The sequence below is a fragment of the Nestor notabilis genome, unplaced genomic scaffold (assembly GCF_000696875.1).
Source record: "Nestor notabilis isolate BGI_N333 unplaced genomic scaffold, ASM69687v1 scaffold10197, whole genome shotgun sequence".
In the NCBI taxonomy this organism is placed as follows: Eukaryota; Metazoa; Chordata; class Aves; order Psittaciformes; family Psittacidae; genus Nestor; species Nestor notabilis.
The window spans coordinates 65,658-84,719 of NW_009937798.1; the positions used below are offsets into that span (position 1 = coordinate 65,658).

Sequence of the window (19,062 nt, forward strand, 5' to 3'; positions counted from 1 at the left end):
GCACCTTCTACCTACCTCCTGAAAATCTTTCTGCCTTTAGAAAATGTGTGGCCACACATTCCTTGTCATATTTGCCCTTCCTCTCACAGAGCTTAACATGAGGAAACTTCACATAAATGTATAACAGACAAGGAACAAATCTGTTCAGCAAGGCAGCCAGCAGCCTTACTGTACTACCCCCCCTCCAAAATTTAAAGAATGCAACTATCTTCTTCTCTCTTTCCTTTCCCATGTAGCTTGAGAATTACATCCAAGACAGTATGAAGAAAGAAATGGTAGAGATCCAGCAAACTGCAGTGCAGAACCAGACTGCAGTAATGATTGAAATAGGCACAAACTTACTAAATCAAACAGCTGAACAGACTCGCAAATTAACAGATGTTGAAGCACAAGTAAGTAATGAATTTCAAACTAAAAATGCTTCTGCTTCCCAAACACCCACAACTATACATTTAACACAGTTTAGCGTTACACTATGCAGTTCAATAATTAGAAGTCAATCATTATAATCAACAGCTCTATCCAGCTTAAAGAAACATTAGTATTTGGTAATACATAGTTCCATCTCAAGCCCACTGTTGTTACTTGAAAAACTTCCATTACAGGAGGATTTGTAGTGTGTCTAGCAAGACAATGGTTCCATTCATCTTTAAAGATAATCTACTTAAAAATACTATACTATATCCAAGCATCAGTTGGGTACTAGTTTGGTTTTATACAACCCCCATTGTATATCTTTGTTGATAATTCACCTTTCACAACCCGTTCCCTCAACCTGCCTTTCTTCCATGTATCAGGCTAGTTGTTTTTTTACATTCAATTTTCTTTTGTATGGTTTTTTTTTAATAAATGTTTTCACATATACTGTAAGTGGGATAACAGTTCATTTCCAGCACAATGCACTGTATTATTGTCATTTAACAGAAGGATAAATAAACAAATTGGAGATGAATCAAGAAGAAGGAATTAGGAAGTATCTACTAGACAAGTGAGAGAGAAGCAAATTCACACAGAAGTAAACTTGTCTACTGCACATATTAGTCTCCAAATTATTAAAAAAAAAAAAAAAAGGATTTATCTTTCCTTGTTAGACATTTTACTGTCTGTAGAATTCATCTAATGAATTTCAGTACATATTTTATCCTAAACCAAGCCTTTCTGAACTCCTTGATAAACGGATAGTTCATAGCTGTCAGGCATACCGAATTCAACTTTCTGACTGCATTATTCAGGAGCCTATTATTTTGCAGATGTTAGGAGAATGTACTTATTCATTCACAGTAATGTCTTTATGGAAATTACTCAATTATTTTCTGCTTAGAGGAAGAAAATCATCACTGTAACTTTCCTTCTATGCTTGGAATTACTGGTGATTGGGTTAAGGGCTTAATTAACAACATAAGGAAATTAGCCAAACAATTGCTCTCTCAAGGACACTTGCTTTTGGCAATAGTTTTCAATTACACTTAAGTGTGAAATCATGTCCTGAATGACTGTTTAACATGAAGGACATGAGTAATCAATTCTTCCTGCCAAGGAAAGCCAAATTCTGCTGAATTAAAAAAAGCTGTTGTAAAACAATGAGAAAATATTTCTAGAAAACATGCCTCAAAGTAATGCAATCTGATACAAACTAAAAAGTATCTTCCATGTTTTCTAATACCTGCATTTCTTCATTTAAAGATAGTAAACAATACATGTAGAGAAAAGATAACATTAAAATTCAAGGAGTGAAATAAGTGTGGTTTACATGATTAACACTTCAAAATATAATTTGGGATTAATGAAAGTAGCTATGAGTGAACTATCTAGTGATTTCAGTGATTGACTGGGCCAAGATTTCAACCAGTGAGAGATAAGCAAAGTACTTACTTTCTACACCAGGCTGAGAAAACAAGTCAACTTATTCCTTGAAGATCACCATTATAGTTCCAGTAATGAAATAAGAACATCAGAGGGTAAAACATGACAACAAAACTAAAGTACACAGCAAGTTTCAGCCATTGGTTAGAAACATAGTGTACTACTGAAATATTCCCAATGATACATGGTAGCTTAACAACGAAATCAGTGCAACTCTGTGTATTCTTCTTCATTCTAATTCTATTGACATTTGTGCCCAAATTAGGCATTCAAAATATTTATTTATTTATTTTTAGTTATAGGCTTCATTAGAGACTTGCATGATTTCACAAACATAAATAAATTACAATTTATTTAAAAGAAGTATCTTAATTTTCCAATATTTTTATACATTTATTTAGGTATTAAACCAGACAACCAGGCTTGAACTTCAGCTTTTGGAACACTCTCTTTCAACAAACAAACTAGAAAGACAGATTTCAGATCAGACTAACGAGATAACTAAATTACAAGAAAAAAACAGGTAAGTTTGCCTACCAACCTGGTAAAACGCTATTCTCTGATGTGTCCTTCCAATGGTTTTAGAAACAAATGTACTCAAATAAGGAAATAAGGCCTTGTACAGAAGCTCCCTACAACCAGCTATGCTCATTACAGAGGTCATATATTATTTAAAGCCTATAGAATCATGTAGGTTTATTCTTCTTGTTTTCTGTTTATATATAATTCTTCACTATCCAAAGTTCTCCTCTGTATGAGGAACTTAAGGTTAAAACTGAAACACTTCTCAGTACTTCATCTGTAGCCAATTTATATTCTTTAGACTTACCCAGATGAAGTTATGCATTATGTAACCTGACTCAAACTAATCCAGTGCAACCACATCTTTAAAATTTATTTCCATGTAGTACATAGCTATCTGAACACAAATCAGGTTATTGTCAGAATTTTTTTCTAACCTGGTAAGTAAAGTCAAACACTACTCATATTCAATGTTCCTTACTAGTTAATCTTTTGAAATTCAGACCTATATCCAGCTATTACTCTGATCAATTTCTGTACTCGGCTGTTGTCCAAAGGCTTATACCTTTTTTCAGCTAGTGTCATTTTCATATCACCAGGGTCCTATTTTACTTTTGGCAATAAATAGTTTACAGAGAAATCTAAAAGCAGCAATAGCAGTAGGCTTTCTCCTTCAAAGCCATGTTTTTCAACGAGAACCATATGTGCAAAGTGCTTTTTATTTTGAAAGAATTAGCTTAAAAAACCCAGGAGACATGTTTTGACATTTTTGTTCACTACTCTACTACATTTATATGTGCTCCCTAAAGGTTTTATCTACCAGCCTAATAAAAACAAGCATCCTTATCAAATGGAAAGCAAAGTAAATACTGAATTTTAAAATGTCAGCTTTTTTTTTCTTTTTGTGTTGAACTCTGCAGACTTTAGACTACCCTTGTAAAACCCACGTAAAGACAAAAGCATTGTTTCTCACCTAACAAAAGACAATCTAATATTGAGCTAATCTGCTTGAAACATAAGGTTCAGGATTTTTTTTTTTTTTTTTCTCCCAATAACAGCGGTGGATTTTAGGTAAACGTATCCCTTCTGGACATGCATCTTTTAACATCAGCTTTCTCAGAGTCTGCATCAGAACATATTCCAGCCAGTCACGTACTCACACCAGCTTCAGAACAGGAGATGGATTACACATATTCAAGCAATTATTTGCATGTTTCCCTGTCTCAACACCATAGCATTTATTTAAGTATATATTTTCCTGTAATTACAGGACATTCAGAAAGTTCATAGGTTCATCTTTAAATAAGTTTCATCTTTTAATAGGGTAAAAACCGTGAAATCTTTCACTATATCTTCTCTTTCATAATGTTGAGTTATCAAACACCCACTTGTTACACTTTAAAAGCCTGCTATACAGACCATAGTAGATAACGTTGTTTATGAATGTACTAGTATAAAAAAATTAAAGCATATGTATCAAACTAAACTCAGATTTTCTTTAGTTTTCTATTGCATGCATGGCATCAGAGAATGAAGTTGAATACTTCAGAATGAAACTTCTGCAACAGGCCTGATTCTCTTTACATCATATCAGAATTGTTTCTCTGGAGCCTAACTGTAATCCTTTATTTAGCTTTCTAGAAAAAAGAGTTCTTGAGATGGAAGACAAGCATACACTTCAGCTGAAATCCATAAAAGATGAAAAAGATCAGCTTCAAGTCCTAGTAGCCAGACAGAATTCTATTATAGAAGAACTAGAAAAACAGTTAGTTACAGCTACAGTAAACAACTCAGTTTTGCAAAAACAGCAACATGATCTGATGGAGACTGTTCATAACTTGCTTACTATGATATCTACACCAAACTGTAAGTAAAAGCAGACATGCTTATATCATTTGAGTGACATTCCCTGATTTGTGTATGTTATTACCTATAAAGACTTAACAACCAGTTTTGCCAGAATTCTGCTTCTCAAAAATTATATTTTTTTGCTTTAAATTCTGCATCGGAGTTAATGAACCTATTTTTCAGGGGCATGCGGGGAGTTGGGGGCGGGGGGAACAGTCACGACATCTGCATGTTTTCTTTTCAACATTTTATTCATCTTCTGTGGTTTTTATTGGTTTGCCTGGAGAATTCTCCAGTGGTTCTACAAAATACAGAGATGCCAAGCATCATTCATCTCACATGGCATTCATTCATGTGGCAATATACACTCCCTTGACCATATATTTAGGTTAGGCTGCATGATGAAGGCTGCAGCATTTCTTCCTGGCTCCCAAAGGTTGCTTCAGCCACCTCTCACTGCTCTATGCACACAGAGTTTATCAAAGAAAGGACAAATTACAGTGGCTATAAAAGGCAAAGGAATCAGTAATGGCTCAGTTTTTAGCACCTATGTATGCCCCAAACAACAAAAGCCCCAGTCCAGGGCAGCAGGTACTCCCAGAAGTCCTCAGTCTTTAACTGAAGCTTCCCTGTTCATTCTAAAAATCCCTCAGCCTAGCAAATTTTATAGGCAATAATCTCACCCATAGATGCTTGACAGCCCTGCAACAAATAGTCACTGAGCACAGCTTCTAAATTTATGCAGATTCACATGCTCCCTTAAAAACCCCACACAAACCATCAACTGAAAGTTATGGCTAAACAGGATTTAAACAAATGAACAAATTCCTTACTTTGAATTTTATGTCTGATATAGAACTTTGCCAAATAAATAAGGTATAACTGTTCTATATAAAAGAGTAAAGAATTTGGCATATTTGCCTGTAAAATTCTCAGGGCTGGAAACACAGATGCATATAGAACCTCTAAAAAATATTTTAAATTAAATACTAGAAAAAATTTAAAATACCTGTCATTGCAACCTAAAAACCAGTATAGATGGATTATGCTTTATTACTATAAGTTGGATCACAAAAAAGGAAAAGGGTGTTTGGGAGTCCTTGCTGTCAGTGGCATCCTAAATTATACGATGTAGGTTTTTCTAAACAAGGTAAATCCCAAATTTTTTGTCATAATAATTGTTACTATCCCCTTAAATACCATTACCAAGGCTGTACATGTTCCTAAAATTATCTGCTATGCTAGTGCACAAATAAGTAAACAAGTCAAAGTCATGTTGGCTACAACACTGTTAAACCCAGAGTGGAAAAAATAATGAATGCTTGCCAAAAAGACAAAATTAGCAGGGAAAGCGTCTAAGACAGTATACAAACAATAGAGTGTGGAAAAGCCATTAAAACACTGAACGTGTTATTTTTATGTTTAAGGCAAAACATGTAAGCAGGTAAATAATGAATAAGCAAGTTCTTTTTTGAGAACATAATAAGCAACTGTAATATAAGCATGTATTTATCTGGCACCTAAAACTTTGTACTAATAGGCTGTTCTTGTTAGATTAAAATTAAAAGGGAAAATACACAGAACCAACCCCAAAAGAGTAAAATATGAAATATCAGTCAGCAGGCAAAATGCCAGGAAATTCCAACCTCCATAGTTAATAAAGAACTGAACAAAAAGATGAGCCTTAGATTGTTCTGTAAAATAAGAAGGCTTAGGCATATTAAAATACATTTTTTACACAAATGAATTCCAGAAGGGATATCTCCTTTGTGGGTTGGGCTATGCTGCCAAGTTTCAGCTTGGTACATACAAAGCTGTGTCTGCTCAATACAGGGTCAAAACCACTAGCTAAAACTGTGTAAGTGAAGTTATTCCAGTCAGCTCTATTAGAAAAGATTTCATAACTCTTCTGTTAGATTTCACAACACTAGAATACTGGCCAAAGGTCATTATTAATATAATCAGTTGTTAGTTAGATATGTTTGTAATAGTAGTTAGTGCATACAGAGGTTGTAGTGCATGCGGAAGTCCCAGCAAAGGCAATGAATGGAATCAGAAATTGTTCAGCCGAATGAGAAGCTATATCCTAAATTCTCTTATTCCACAAATTAAGAAATGTCAGCACTTTTCGAGCAACCACGCTCGTATCAAAATAATGTCTCTAAATAACATACAGTAACAACACACGTAATTTTGCCTTCATTTCTTCTGGGACCAGGCACATTTTTCAGAACTGCAAAGTTTTAAGCTGATTTCATTATTAATTGCTTCCTAGTAACATCTGTTCATCTTCTCTTAATGCCTTCAATAACCGTTGTATTTTGAACAGCTAAGAACAACTTCATAGCTAAAGAGGAGCAAATCAGCTTCAAAGACTGTGCTGAAGCTTTCAAGTCTGGACTGACAACAAGTGGAATCTACACTTTAACAGTTCCAAACGCTGTACAAGAAAAGAAGGTAGGATGTCTATGAAGTGCTACCTAGGCATACTGTGTGCTAAAAAGTTATTAGATCTGGTAAATATGCTATTTTAAAAGCTAATTAATAGTGAAGTTTATTACTTACCATGTTTTTTTGATGAGCATTTCATCACTTATAGATCTGAATATCTCATAGGAAGAAGAAAGTCCTTCAGGTGAAATCTTGGCTTAGTTGAAATGAACAAGCATGTTGTTGTTCATTTCAACATGCCAGAATCTCATTCTTTGTTTCCACATAATTAACACAATTAAAGCAATATAGTACTAAAATTTTTTTATAAAATCTCTAACTCAAGCACAATTGCTCTGCATGATCAGCAATCTCCTGTCTCCTCTAAGTTCCTAGTTCCTTCATGTGCCCATGAAATTCCAGGTAGCAAAAGGAGGTAAAATCAGGGGCAAGGAAGAGTGCTCATGGATGTGTACTCATGTAAGCAATCTACTAGTAGTGGACTCAGTGCTGGGTTCAGGTTCTTTATTATGCAGAGCTTTAAGGACATTTGTGTAACAATTAGATAGCAAGTACATCAGCACTTGTGACACTGGGTAACAGAGAGGACTTTTCTGGAAAATACCACTCTGATTTAAATAAAAGATGAGTTTGTGGTGTTTTCACTATATCAGTTTAAATTAATTCCTCTGTGGATATCTTGTCTCCCTATGTGTTTAACTGAAATAAACTTCAGTGTCAATTTACTTTAAAGCAACAGACTACACCTCTAGAGAAGAAATCTTGAAATAAAAATGGCATTCTGGATGAAACAGTGGATGCCTGATAGAGATTCTCCATCTACTAAAGTAAATAAAATGATAAAGCTTCAGATGGTATAATTCAGTTGAAACAATAAAATCTGCAAGGGAGAAAAGTGTCAGGTGGACTGTGTGGCTGTAAGCATTCTGAGGAGTGAGACTCAAATGATGAATGTTTCTAACTTTTCGGACACAGCAAGCTGAAGAGGCCAAGAGGCCAAAGGACATTTGAATATAAACGAAAACAATATTAGACAAACATTAAATAATTTTCTATGGTTTTCATTTTATAATCTCATACAGTAGACATTTCCTTACAAAAAAAGGAAATGTTTTATGGAGTGCTTACGGCTCTACTTTACTATATCAGAAATACTTGGGGGAAAAAAAACTAACAGAAAATGTACAAAAGCAGAGAAAAATAAGGGCACATGTGGAAAATCAATTGGTAAAACTCTGACAGAGAAAAAGTGAGAGAATCAAGTTTTGATAGCAAAAGTTTAGAAACGAAGTTCACCAGTGACTAGTCTATGAAGTGCAAGAACTTCACCTAACCCAAGCCAGACTTTGTGATCTTTAACCTTGCAAAGCTCTCAACTAAAGGAAATAAGCAATATGGTTGGGTAAGTTCTATAAAATACAATACATAAAATCTGCAATTTTTGCAGATATCACCTAGAGAAATTATGATATCTGCAGTCTGCTTCCCTTGGGAAACAAAAAACCAAACAAAAGAGGCTGGTAAGAAAAATAAAGTGTCTTATTACACATGAAGCAGAATGGTATTTAAATAGTATAGATATCTAAAGTCACAGTTTTAAAAGCTAAACGAGATGCAAGCTACTGCATCTCTAAAGTAATAGATTGCAGCAGTCTTTGTTAGACATCGCAGGAACGGTTACGTTCCTTATTCTCTTAATATTACTTCTCTCAGGCTCTTACCTGTGGTTTTAATTTTCCTATCAAAAATAATATACACAGCATGCATATTTTCTAAAAGCAGACACAAGTGCATGCCATATTACAGAATGAAAATATCATAAACTTTAACACTGCATTTTCAAAGCCCTAAATGTTTAGGCAATATATATGATCTGAGTAATGCACATTTCTACAAAACTAAAACCTACCAAAATATTCTACCCCTGAAACAAAAGTACAATCAAAAATTTCCTAAAATATAAAACATTGAAATGCTTTATATTTTAACATGGAGGCTTAAAACACTTAGCAAAAATACCTATTCTGGTAATTGACTAGTTTAAGAAAGTAGTTAAATGTAATAATTTAATTTAGTAATTCATTTAGTAATATTAAAGATTTTATTCGTATTCTGCCTACTTCAGATAGAAGGAAAAAGAAACTTAAAAGGACAGCAAAGGTTTACTTACTATATGACATGAAAAATAAGAGACTAAAAAGTTTTAACCTGGTGCAGATTTTTTATACCAATACAAATGTGGAAGAGGAGTTGTCAAGGGAAGTGAAGGTTTAGGGATAATCAACACGTTACACCATTTTCAACTGTTTATGATGTGGATAGCCACTGGGACCAGGAAACAGAATGACCTTTTTTATTTGCCAGAAGTGCTGCACTGCTGTTTATGTTTTTGTCTTTTCCTCTTGTAACACCTTCTGACCTCCCAATAGGCTTATAAACAACTTCTGCGTAATCTGTAACTGATCCCACTTTACTAATTTGTCTCCCATCGTAATCCAGAACTAAATAACTGCATATGAGAGCTGAGAGGAAAACAATTATTTCATTCCATTAATATTTTCAAGCTTTCAAGCTTTCCTGTTCTGCACCTTTTTTTAAGCTAAGTCCTTTTAAAAACACTGAGGAAAAACAGCAAAAGACTGCTGACACAAGGAAAAATGGCAGAGGCAAACCATGAAAAGTCAATTGCTTCATGTTTACAGCAGCCACCTGAAAGATTAACCTTCTGATTAATTAATCTGGTTAATTCTGGTCTAGATAACCCTAATATATTAGCTCAACCTTTACACAACCACCACATTACCCCAGATCTTAAAATAGGAGCTGAAGCAGTGGCTAAGCTCTTCCCCATTTCCACCCATGTTGAGCTGAATTTTCATCCCAGACTGACACACATTCCAAGCCAAGGCTTTTTTAACCAAAACTTTCTTACAGACAGTGATTTAGGCAAGTCTGAATTTACCAACAAAATGGTCTTGCATAATTTTCCTAAAAAGTGATTATCTGGAGAACTAGCTAGTCATTTCCCAAGAAGCCCATGCCATTGATCATATGTCTAAAATACACATACAAAAAAATTGTTTCCAACCTCAACCATTAAAAAAGAGCATGTGTGTAGCTCCTCTGATATAGTAAGAGGTCAGATGAGAGGGGTTTTTTTGGTGAATTTTAGAAGTCTCATCATATCTTTTTGACTGGTAACTGGTATTAGGTTGAATTACATTATAAACCACACATGTAGGTGTTATTTTTTTCCCCAGAAAAGAGAAACTAAGACCACAATTCTTATCTAAACATATCACTGGGAGCTAGAGATAGCAGAATACAAAATCATTGAGTGTCATGACTCAGAAGTGTTCAGACAACAGCCAAAAGTGATAAGGGACACTGCACAGACACGGCAACCGCAAGTGCATTGGTATAAAAACTGGAGTGGATCTTCAGCCTTACCATTCAGAAAGTAGGTCTGAAAACACTTATGCCCCAAATATCCTAATGTACAAGAAAAAAAGAAGAAAAATTACTTGCTCTGAAAGTCAGCTACCTAGACAGTTACGACATCAAACTGACTTATCATAGCTTACACACTTACCATCTTTAGAAAGGAGGCTAGTCCTGGTGACATGTACATTACAGCATTTTCAAAAATCCAGCACTGATTTTTAGCTGAAGGTGAAAAATATAAACAGCTGACCTTAGCTCTCCTAGTACTACAGCTGCTAGAACTGCAAATACTGAAGCAGTTCACAAGATAAATCAAATATTCCCCCTTCCAATTTGTTGTAATTTGAGAGGCTAATCTCTTTATTCTTTTTGGCATCTGTTTGAAGACTCCTGCTGCCTGCCTAATCTTGGTATCTATTTTTACTAGTTATATGAAATGTTACATTTCTTCCTTTTAAATATAAAACCTAGGCTAGGCTGAAGGGTCAGAAGAGTTCTGTTCTAGTAATGAGTGCTAGAGAAAGCCTCATATGCATATCATTTACTGGAGAATGAAGATTTTTTTAAAAAAGAAGTTATAGTCCAAATAAATGCTTCATCTCCCCTCATCTTTCACATACATCGTGAAGAAATTGTTCCCTCTGCAGACTGACACAGCAATATATTATTTAAACTAAGCAAATCCTTTCCTTAATCTTCATTTTACCGCATAGCAGATCTCCATCCTTAAAATTACTTATGAATATATATCATTTACTTAACTATATGTAGTAAAAAAGTAATAAAGATAGATCAACTTATTTCATTACTTTTCTTTTCTTAATCTTTACTGCCATTTTTCTTCATCGAGCTTTTTTTTTCCCAAATTAAAAATCAAGCGTGCATGTAAACTTGAAGTTCCTAGTGTTACAGTAAGTATTTTCATCTTGTTTATTCAGAGAATTGATTTCTAGGGAGATGATCTGGAAAGCAAAGGAATGATTTCATAAGCGAAGTTGCATATGTGAGAGTTTGAAAGACAGGGTTCTGCATCGCCAGTCAAGCCTGAAAGCAAAATATTTCACTTACTTACTAGGAGATAAACGAATTTTCACTTTTTAGTTAGTTCAAGGGAGCAAGTGTGCAACCACAAAGTACTCTGAGATGCAAGGAATTGCATACATCAGTACAAATTAAAGTTGCTGCTTTCAATTAAATTTCATTCACATGACATACTTTAACAAGAAATCCCTAATCCAACTCTTTTCCTTATTTTTTATCTTTCCTAAAAATCTCCAGTTGAATGTCTCACATTTCTCTGATGTTGCACAAAGAGTCTAGATGTAACCTTAAAATACAGTATCTACTTTGGATTTCCAGTGTATGACAGCCTATTGAAACACTAACACGTTTCATATTTGCAGCTCTAAGGGCTTTCCCTTTAGAAGTCTGATGCCTTTGAACAATATATATGCCCCTGCTTGCACTGTAAATTCCCTGTTTGTTTTATATAAATATGTGTGTGTATAACATATGTACAATACATACACCCTAAAAAAGCCAATTATATTGAAAACTTAGCACACTTTTACTTCCTAAGATGACACACAAAACACTGCTCCAGAACAGAAGCTTCTCTGAAGTCATACTTTTTCAATGAATTTACAGGATGACTAACAGTTCGAAGAACTCAGGTCTGCTAACTGTTAACACTAAGACAGTCCTCCCATAGAAGATGAAAAAGACATACAGCATCAGTGTCATTCAGTAACGATTTGGGGCACTTATAGGCACATTGTGACAAGCAGCTGTAATAAGCAACTCCAGTATATTGGCACCTTCAGTAATACCTCTGACACTGCAGTGAATATACACAAGAATTTTATTTAAGTCAGTCACTTCCTATTTTAATCTAGAAGAAGGTTGACTGAACATACCACTTATGAACTTGAATTCTGCTGTGCCGGGGATGCATTTATTGGGTATTCTAAAACTGAATTCACTGAACTGCCTATTGCATGTCAATCCTTTCAGATGTTTAGCAATAACTTGGAAAAATCAAGGATGATTTATGAATATTTGGAGATACGGTTGTGGTGGTTTTTTTTTTTTTTTTGTTCTAGAATATAAGATATTCATTGCAGGCTGTATATTAACATGGCTTAAACACAAGATTTCACTTTCAGATAATAATTGTTCTATGCTTAGATTTAACTTTGGGATCAGACCATGTGAAAAGGCATTGAACAATGACAGTAGAAATAAAAACAAATTTCAGTTTGCTCACTGCATGAATTTAACAGTATGTTAGCATCTGTTAATGTTAATCTGGCAAGCCATGGAAATTTGAACGGATCTCTCACAAAAAAAGATGGAGAAGTGAAAACATCTTTTAGTAGAGATATTTCATCAGGAAACTCACAAAAATATCAGAGCAAGAAGGAAGTATAGAATCAGAAGCTACATTCATTTTTTTCTTCCTTCGACACCAGCTATCAGCCATTTTTAAGGCATCATTTGTATTCTGTTAAGCATGACATTACTGAGAAATCATATTTATTTGTGAGTAACCACAGCTGACTTGTATGAAGGCTATGAAAACCAGTATTTTTAGGTTAATACATTTTTAGGTTAATAATTTTTAGGTTTTGCATTTGTACACATTAAAACTTGGCACAAATGCTTTGTGTTTTTGTTTTGCCATGATTGCATGCACTTACGTTGTTACATGCTTACTCTGGTAGGCCTACTGTGACATGGAAACTGGTGGAGGAGGTTGGACAGTTATTCAGAGACGTGAAGATGGCAGTGTGGACTTTCACCGGACATGGAAAGAGTACAAGATGGTAAGCAATGTTTTCCAAAGCCTCAATTTTGTTATCTGAAATCTAATATAATAAAGTTACATTGATAGCATCCTTAGAATGCAAGCAGGTTTTAAAAATTATCTTTGTCCTTAGATGTTCATTTAGAAAATATCAAAGTAGTATAAGTTGTTTGTCTAAGCAGACTTGCAAGTGTGATGTTTGTTTTGAAAGCGAAACCTCGCTTTTCTTCAGTCAGCTGTTTCATATGTCTACATTTTTTGGGTTGTTTGTATTTGTGTTCCTAGTGGCAACAGCAGAAACTGCTCCAAACCTACTAAATAATATTGATTCACTATTTCAGAATCCTGAGTTTGTCTTCGCTGAAATTAACTTTTTGAAACATGGCAGATCTATAACCCTCACAGACAGTAAATTCTTAGTTGACAGATTGAAAACTATTAAACTTAAAACCCAAAAAAGTGATAATTTCGAACTCAAAGAAAAAGCAAAACAAAGCTATTTAAATATACCGCTTGAATTACAGGGATTTGGTGATCCTGCTGGGGAGTACTGGCTAGGAAATGAGTTTGTTTCTCAACTGACTAACCAGAAGCGCTATGTTCTTAAAATACACCTGAAAGACTGGGAAGGAAATGAGGCATATTCATTATATGACCACTTCTCTCTAGCAAGTGAAGAACAAAAATACAGGTAAGCAGAAAAAAAACCACGCTGAGTTAAAAAAAGTCAGCTAATAATAATTCTAGACTGTGTAGATGCAAGATCGTATTTCAATGAATTACGGTGTTTTTTCAGTTCACTCAGAAAATGTTTGCTCCATTTGACACCTATTGCCTAAAACAAACTATTTCTTTTTTCAATGGAGAGAATTTGTATTTTACTAGTGCACACTGGGTGAGTGTAATACACAAGATGCACAAAGATAATGAGATGGTATGGTATAAGATAGGATACATGTGCCAAAATAGCGGATGGCAGTGCAGTCTTCAGGGCAACAGGAACCTGTCTGCAGGTGCTATCAAATCCTGGTTCCCTGCAGAAAATTCATTTCTGGAAGGTGGATGACTAAAATGGATAATACTGCAAGGAGATTTTCCACTTAAGTCAGTGACTAGTAGGAGCTGTTCTGTTGTCATGAAGAGCATACAGAGGTAATGCTACCTTCTACTTCCATAGCCCATTGGCCTGAATTGCCAAAGAATAACTCTCCTACCTGTGAAAATTAAGCTAACAGCAAATGTATAGTCTCACCCCTCAAAAAACTTGTCAATTTAAACATCAGATTTTAATGGACCTATCCATATGCTTCCGTAATTCTGTAAAACATGAAGCTTCTCAATTTATTTTTACATATTTTGTTAAAATAGGAAGTAATATTAATTTCAAATAAATATAAATAAATATTATGACAGTATTATACATTTTAAATAGTATCAGCCACAGCTGAAATATATGGGTAGTTCATACTTCATTCTCCAGGCTCTCTGTAAATGTAGTAGATACTGTTCAATTGCTTATAGAAGAAACTAGAGACTCCACATTATAACAGATGCTTTCTTACAACATGGTCCATAAAATGTTTCTTTATAAGAATCTTCGATTCATGGAGCTTTAGGTGACAGGACAGAAAAACTATCTAAACCTAGATGAATTTCTCCACGATTTCTAGCAACTATTTGTTGTAAAGAAAGTCAATCTGACACCTGAGAGATTTGATGCTGTTGTTTCAACTCAAGTTCATGTGCAAAGCAATCCAAAACTGTCAGCACCCCCCCTCCTCTGCCAAATTGTTAGATCTAATGCCTTAGTAGTATACAGTTGTCTCAATTCCAAAATAAATATTTTTTTCATCTGGAAACAGTCAGATTCTATAGCAGAGATTTTTTTAAGGCAAGGCGATACTTACAAAGGCACCCTTTGCAAAATCGGTCATTACTCCATCCGTTTACAATATTAAAAACAATTACTGAAAACTAAGATGGTCATCTGTAACAAGATACTTTATTTTTAGCATGCAGCCAAACATGGAATGCATCATAAAATGCAGTAGATGAAATTATATATTCAACATTATGAAAAGAAAAAAAACTAAGAAAGTATTCCATCAAGAGCATCTTCCATTACATTAAAAACATTAAAACATTATAAATGCTGGAAAGATTATGAGTTGGGCCATTAAACTCAAGTTTAATAGATTCATCAAAAATTTGAGATCAAAATGGACGTTGAGTCAAAATGCCTGATCTCGAAGATACGAGATCAGACCAGGTTGCTCAGGGCTTTATCCAGTTGGGTCTGAATAACCTCCAAAGGTGGAGACTGCACAGCCTGTTACACTGCTTGTCTTTCCTAACTGCAAAAAAGGTTTTTCTGATATCCAGTCAGAACATCTGCTGCCCCTCATCTTCTAGTTATACTAAGCTGTACTTTTAAAAAATTGAATAATAAGTGAATAATGCATTGCTTGCATGAGACTTGATATCTGATAATCAAGCCTAAATCATATATTAAACTTTTTGAAAAAATTTTTGAGAAAATCTGTAATGAGCCAATCTTTCGAAACATAATTTAATAATAATTCATTTATTGTTAATATTTTCAAATAGAGAATATAAAATAAGTTAAAATAATTTGTTAAGCCTCCAAAGACAACTTCTATTATAAGCAGAGAATTACATGCAAGATGAGGACTGATCGGGGGGCAGATTAATTCTCCTCAGTCAGATCTTCTTAAACGAATAGAACACCGCTGAGAAGGATGAGCTGTTTGATACAGAAATGCAGTCACCAAAGAGATACTGTGGGGGAAGAGGGTTCAAGTCCTTGTAATTCAAGGTAGCACAGTAACAGCTGTGTAATTGCCTCCTCAGTTCGGTGCCCTGTGTCCCTCCCCACTGAGACTGCATCTGTGCCTTATAAGCAGATCCAAACAGTAGCAACCTCACTGAAAGCTCACCTTGCCTGGGAATTGAAGGAAACTTAAATATCTGTGAGGATTTAACACTAATAAATCTATGAAGAATGTGAAAAAGAAGAGTAATTAGGAAAGTGGAAAGGGAAATACTGAGGAACTCCTAAAATACCAGTTACTAGCTGGCAATTAACGGTCCAGGTAATGCTGTTATCTCCTGTAGATGTAAATTTGTAATACCACATTGCCATCTTTTGCTAACAGCAAAATAAGAATAAAAAAGTTTTGGCTTAACCTTTCAAAGTTGATTAAAAAAAATAATTGCACAGTGTTAATGAATGCATGATCTGTACGAAAAGTTCCATGAGTTCCTACCTACTTGCTCTCATTTTCTTCTAATATGACATGAACAAACCAGTCATGTCTACAAATGTGGAGGCTGTTCATTAGAATATTGTGCTGACTATTCCCGCTCATGTGAAAACATTATGCTGCAAAACAGCTTACAACAGAATATTGGCCAGAAGAGAACTCAACTATTTAAACAGGATATTTATTGCAAACTATTCCATCATTATTTTGCAGATTAACTACCATTAACTTCCACATAATAATTGTTTTTCCATTCCTCACTTCTACAGGATCTACCTTAAAGGACTTACTGGGACAGCAGGCAAAATAAGTAGTATAAGCCAACCAGGAAATGATTTTAGCACAAAGGATGCAGACAATGACAAATGTATTTGCAAATGTTCACAAATGCTAACAGGAGGTAGGAATGTTTTTTTGTTTCTTGGTCTTCCTATTTTTATTGGCACTGAAATTGTCTATGAGATAAATAGTGATAATTTTGACTGTTCAAGAAGTCCAGACTCACTAATAGAAATGCTGGTATGGTGACTCCAAATGAAATACTTTATTATTTGACAAAAGTTAGTTAAAGCAAAACAAGAGAAGTTAAAACTGGAGGGGAAAAAAAGTCTCTAAAGTTGGGGTACAAAAAAGTCTGTAATTGTGGAACTGATCAGAGGAACAGCATTCTTCTTCCAAGGAATGAGATAACATTCAGATATCAAAATACTTAAGTCCCATCCGTGTTCCCTTCCTCCCCCCCTTTTTTAGAGGTTCACAGTTCATCAGTGAAATGGCTCCTGATTTTTTAGGCACAAACCCTTTCCCTAAATATCCAGAGGAGAAGAAACCCCCCAGAAGTTGCTGTATACTGTATATAAAACAGAAGGGTACAAGTATTTAATTCCATATTTCAATACAATTATGAAATTACAAGATGCACCACATCCATATCTACTTTTTTTCTAATGCTTGTTCATCAGTTATTGGAGTTTTAGGTGGTATTTTTATCTTGAACCATAGAAGCTTCTAAAATTTATCAACCTAGAATTCCACATTCTGAAATGTAAAAACTGCTTTGTAAAGCTGACTTCTCTTCCTGTTATCTCTTAAGAAATGGTTTGTTTCCCTATAGCACATGTTGTAAGACAAAAGACAGCTTCAGTTTATCCAAAAGGATAATTGGATTACTGCCCTGTGAAACAGAACACACACATTATTGCCATTATAACAGAAGTATAAGAATATTATCTTATTAATAAAGTTTTCTTATAACCCACTAACAGTTCAGGACCATAAGAATACAAAATAAGTTTTGGCTGCTTTTTTCTCCATTTCCTTCTTACCAAGTTTCAGCAGAAAGGTTTTTAAATGATGTGCCCGGAGAACTGGAAAAGATAACTGATTTAATCCTCAAAAATAATTAAGAATGAATTCAAGTCTGTGAAGAACATGAATTTACCAAAGAGCAGATAAAAAACAAATACAACTCAATATCATTACAGTTTGAGTTCTGCCCTCAGACTGTCAATAATAATGTTTGATAGTGATAAATTAAGCTTGATTGAATACCTTCCCTTCTCAGTTTTAAACTAGAGTATTACATAAGCTTTAAGAATATGTTATTAATACATAAATATATTCCTGAGTTTAAGGCAAGACTTTATACTGACATTTCCAAATTGTAAGAATGAAAAACTGTGTTTAAATTTATTTCTAATTTCAGGACAACAAAGTGTCCTTATCTACTATTTTGAAAATTACCTCTCCTGATGTTTTAATTTGTTTTCTATCTTGCAGGGTGGTGGTTTGATGCATGTGGACCTTCTAACCTCAATGGAATGTATTATCCATTACGACAGAACAACAACAAGTTCAATGGTATCAAATGGTACTACTGGAAAGGCTCGGGATACTCTCTCAAAGCCACAACTATGATGATTCGACCAGCAGATTTCTAAATGCTTTTGTATTATGTGAATTATGTATTGTATAGTCTTCAAAGACTTCATTTGCAAGCATATAAACACACATCTGCAGTTTGTCTCATTTTCAAGTACAGAAAACGTGCGCTAGTGTTCTGAAGGGATCATTTCAGTACAATTCCTGAATTGCAATAGCCCCGATCAGCTAAAGCTCGTATTATTCAACCAGACACAAAGTCTAAAGCATCAACCTGATATAACAGTGATTTGGCCAAACAACTGAATAGAAAGAACATCCAAGAAACTGCCAGACAACTTAAGGACTCTGTTTTACTGGTCATTTATGTTATGTATGTGTTAGTAAATAACTGGAACTGTGAAAAATACCTAAAATAGTTTTAGAAATATGCATTTTGCCTCATCACTGAACTTTAAACATTAATCTAATATAAAACACTTAACTAGATCTAGAACTATTTATCTCTCTGTGTCATGTTTGCCTTTTATGTACATAAAACCCCCACTGTCCTGTAATTAGCTCAATACTGAACTTAAAGAATGCATTCTTTCTCTCCATAGCCTCCTAAACAACTTCTTACATGTATTCGGGGTTTTCTCCAATAGCCTGTATTACTTTACTTAACAGAGGACAAATAGCATTTAAGTACTTGGCATTTACTCTTGGGAAATACTGTGTACAAAAATCACGATTTTTTTCAGTTTGTACTTATTACAGTCACTATCTTTAAGTTACAAAAATCCCTACAAATTACAGCATCTTATGTATACCTTTATATTTTTATGAAGATTGCACTTTTTTCCTTCCCTTGTCATTTACCTGTAAAATAACTTATCAGTATTTTATAAACCAAGACAATGGCATTAACACCAGATGTCCAATTGTGTGTGACAATTGGTTATCACCTGGTGCTGTAGTACA

General features: G+C 34.4%; 1 protein-coding gene across 2 annotated transcripts in view; it reads left to right on the forward strand.

Annotated features, from left to right (window-relative positions):
• The window catches only part of ANGPT2 (angiopoietin 2), a 37,270-nt gene extending 18,459 nt beyond the window's left edge, over positions 1-18,811 (forward strand). The window contains exons 2-10 of one of the 2 annotated variants that reach the window (XM_010019013.1): positions 237-392; positions 2,265-2,386; positions 4,019-4,251; positions 4,822-4,824; positions 6,563-6,690; positions 12,852-12,953; positions 13,459-13,625; positions 16,488-16,618; positions 17,998-18,811. In XM_010019013.1, coding sequence (XP_010017315.1) covers positions 237-392; positions 2,265-2,386; positions 4,019-4,251; positions 4,822-4,824; positions 6,563-6,690; positions 12,852-12,953; positions 13,459-13,625; positions 16,488-16,618; positions 17,998-18,158 — 1,203 coding nt within the window. In that variant the 3' untranslated portion in view covers positions 18,159-18,811. The remainder of the gene's footprint in view (positions 1-236; positions 393-2,264; positions 2,387-4,018; positions 4,252-4,821; positions 4,825-6,562; positions 6,691-12,851; positions 12,954-13,458; positions 13,626-16,487; positions 16,619-17,997) is intronic. The other variant, XM_010019014.1, reaches the window with a different exon arrangement.
• The last annotated feature ends 251 nt before the right edge of the window (positions 18,812-19,062 follow it).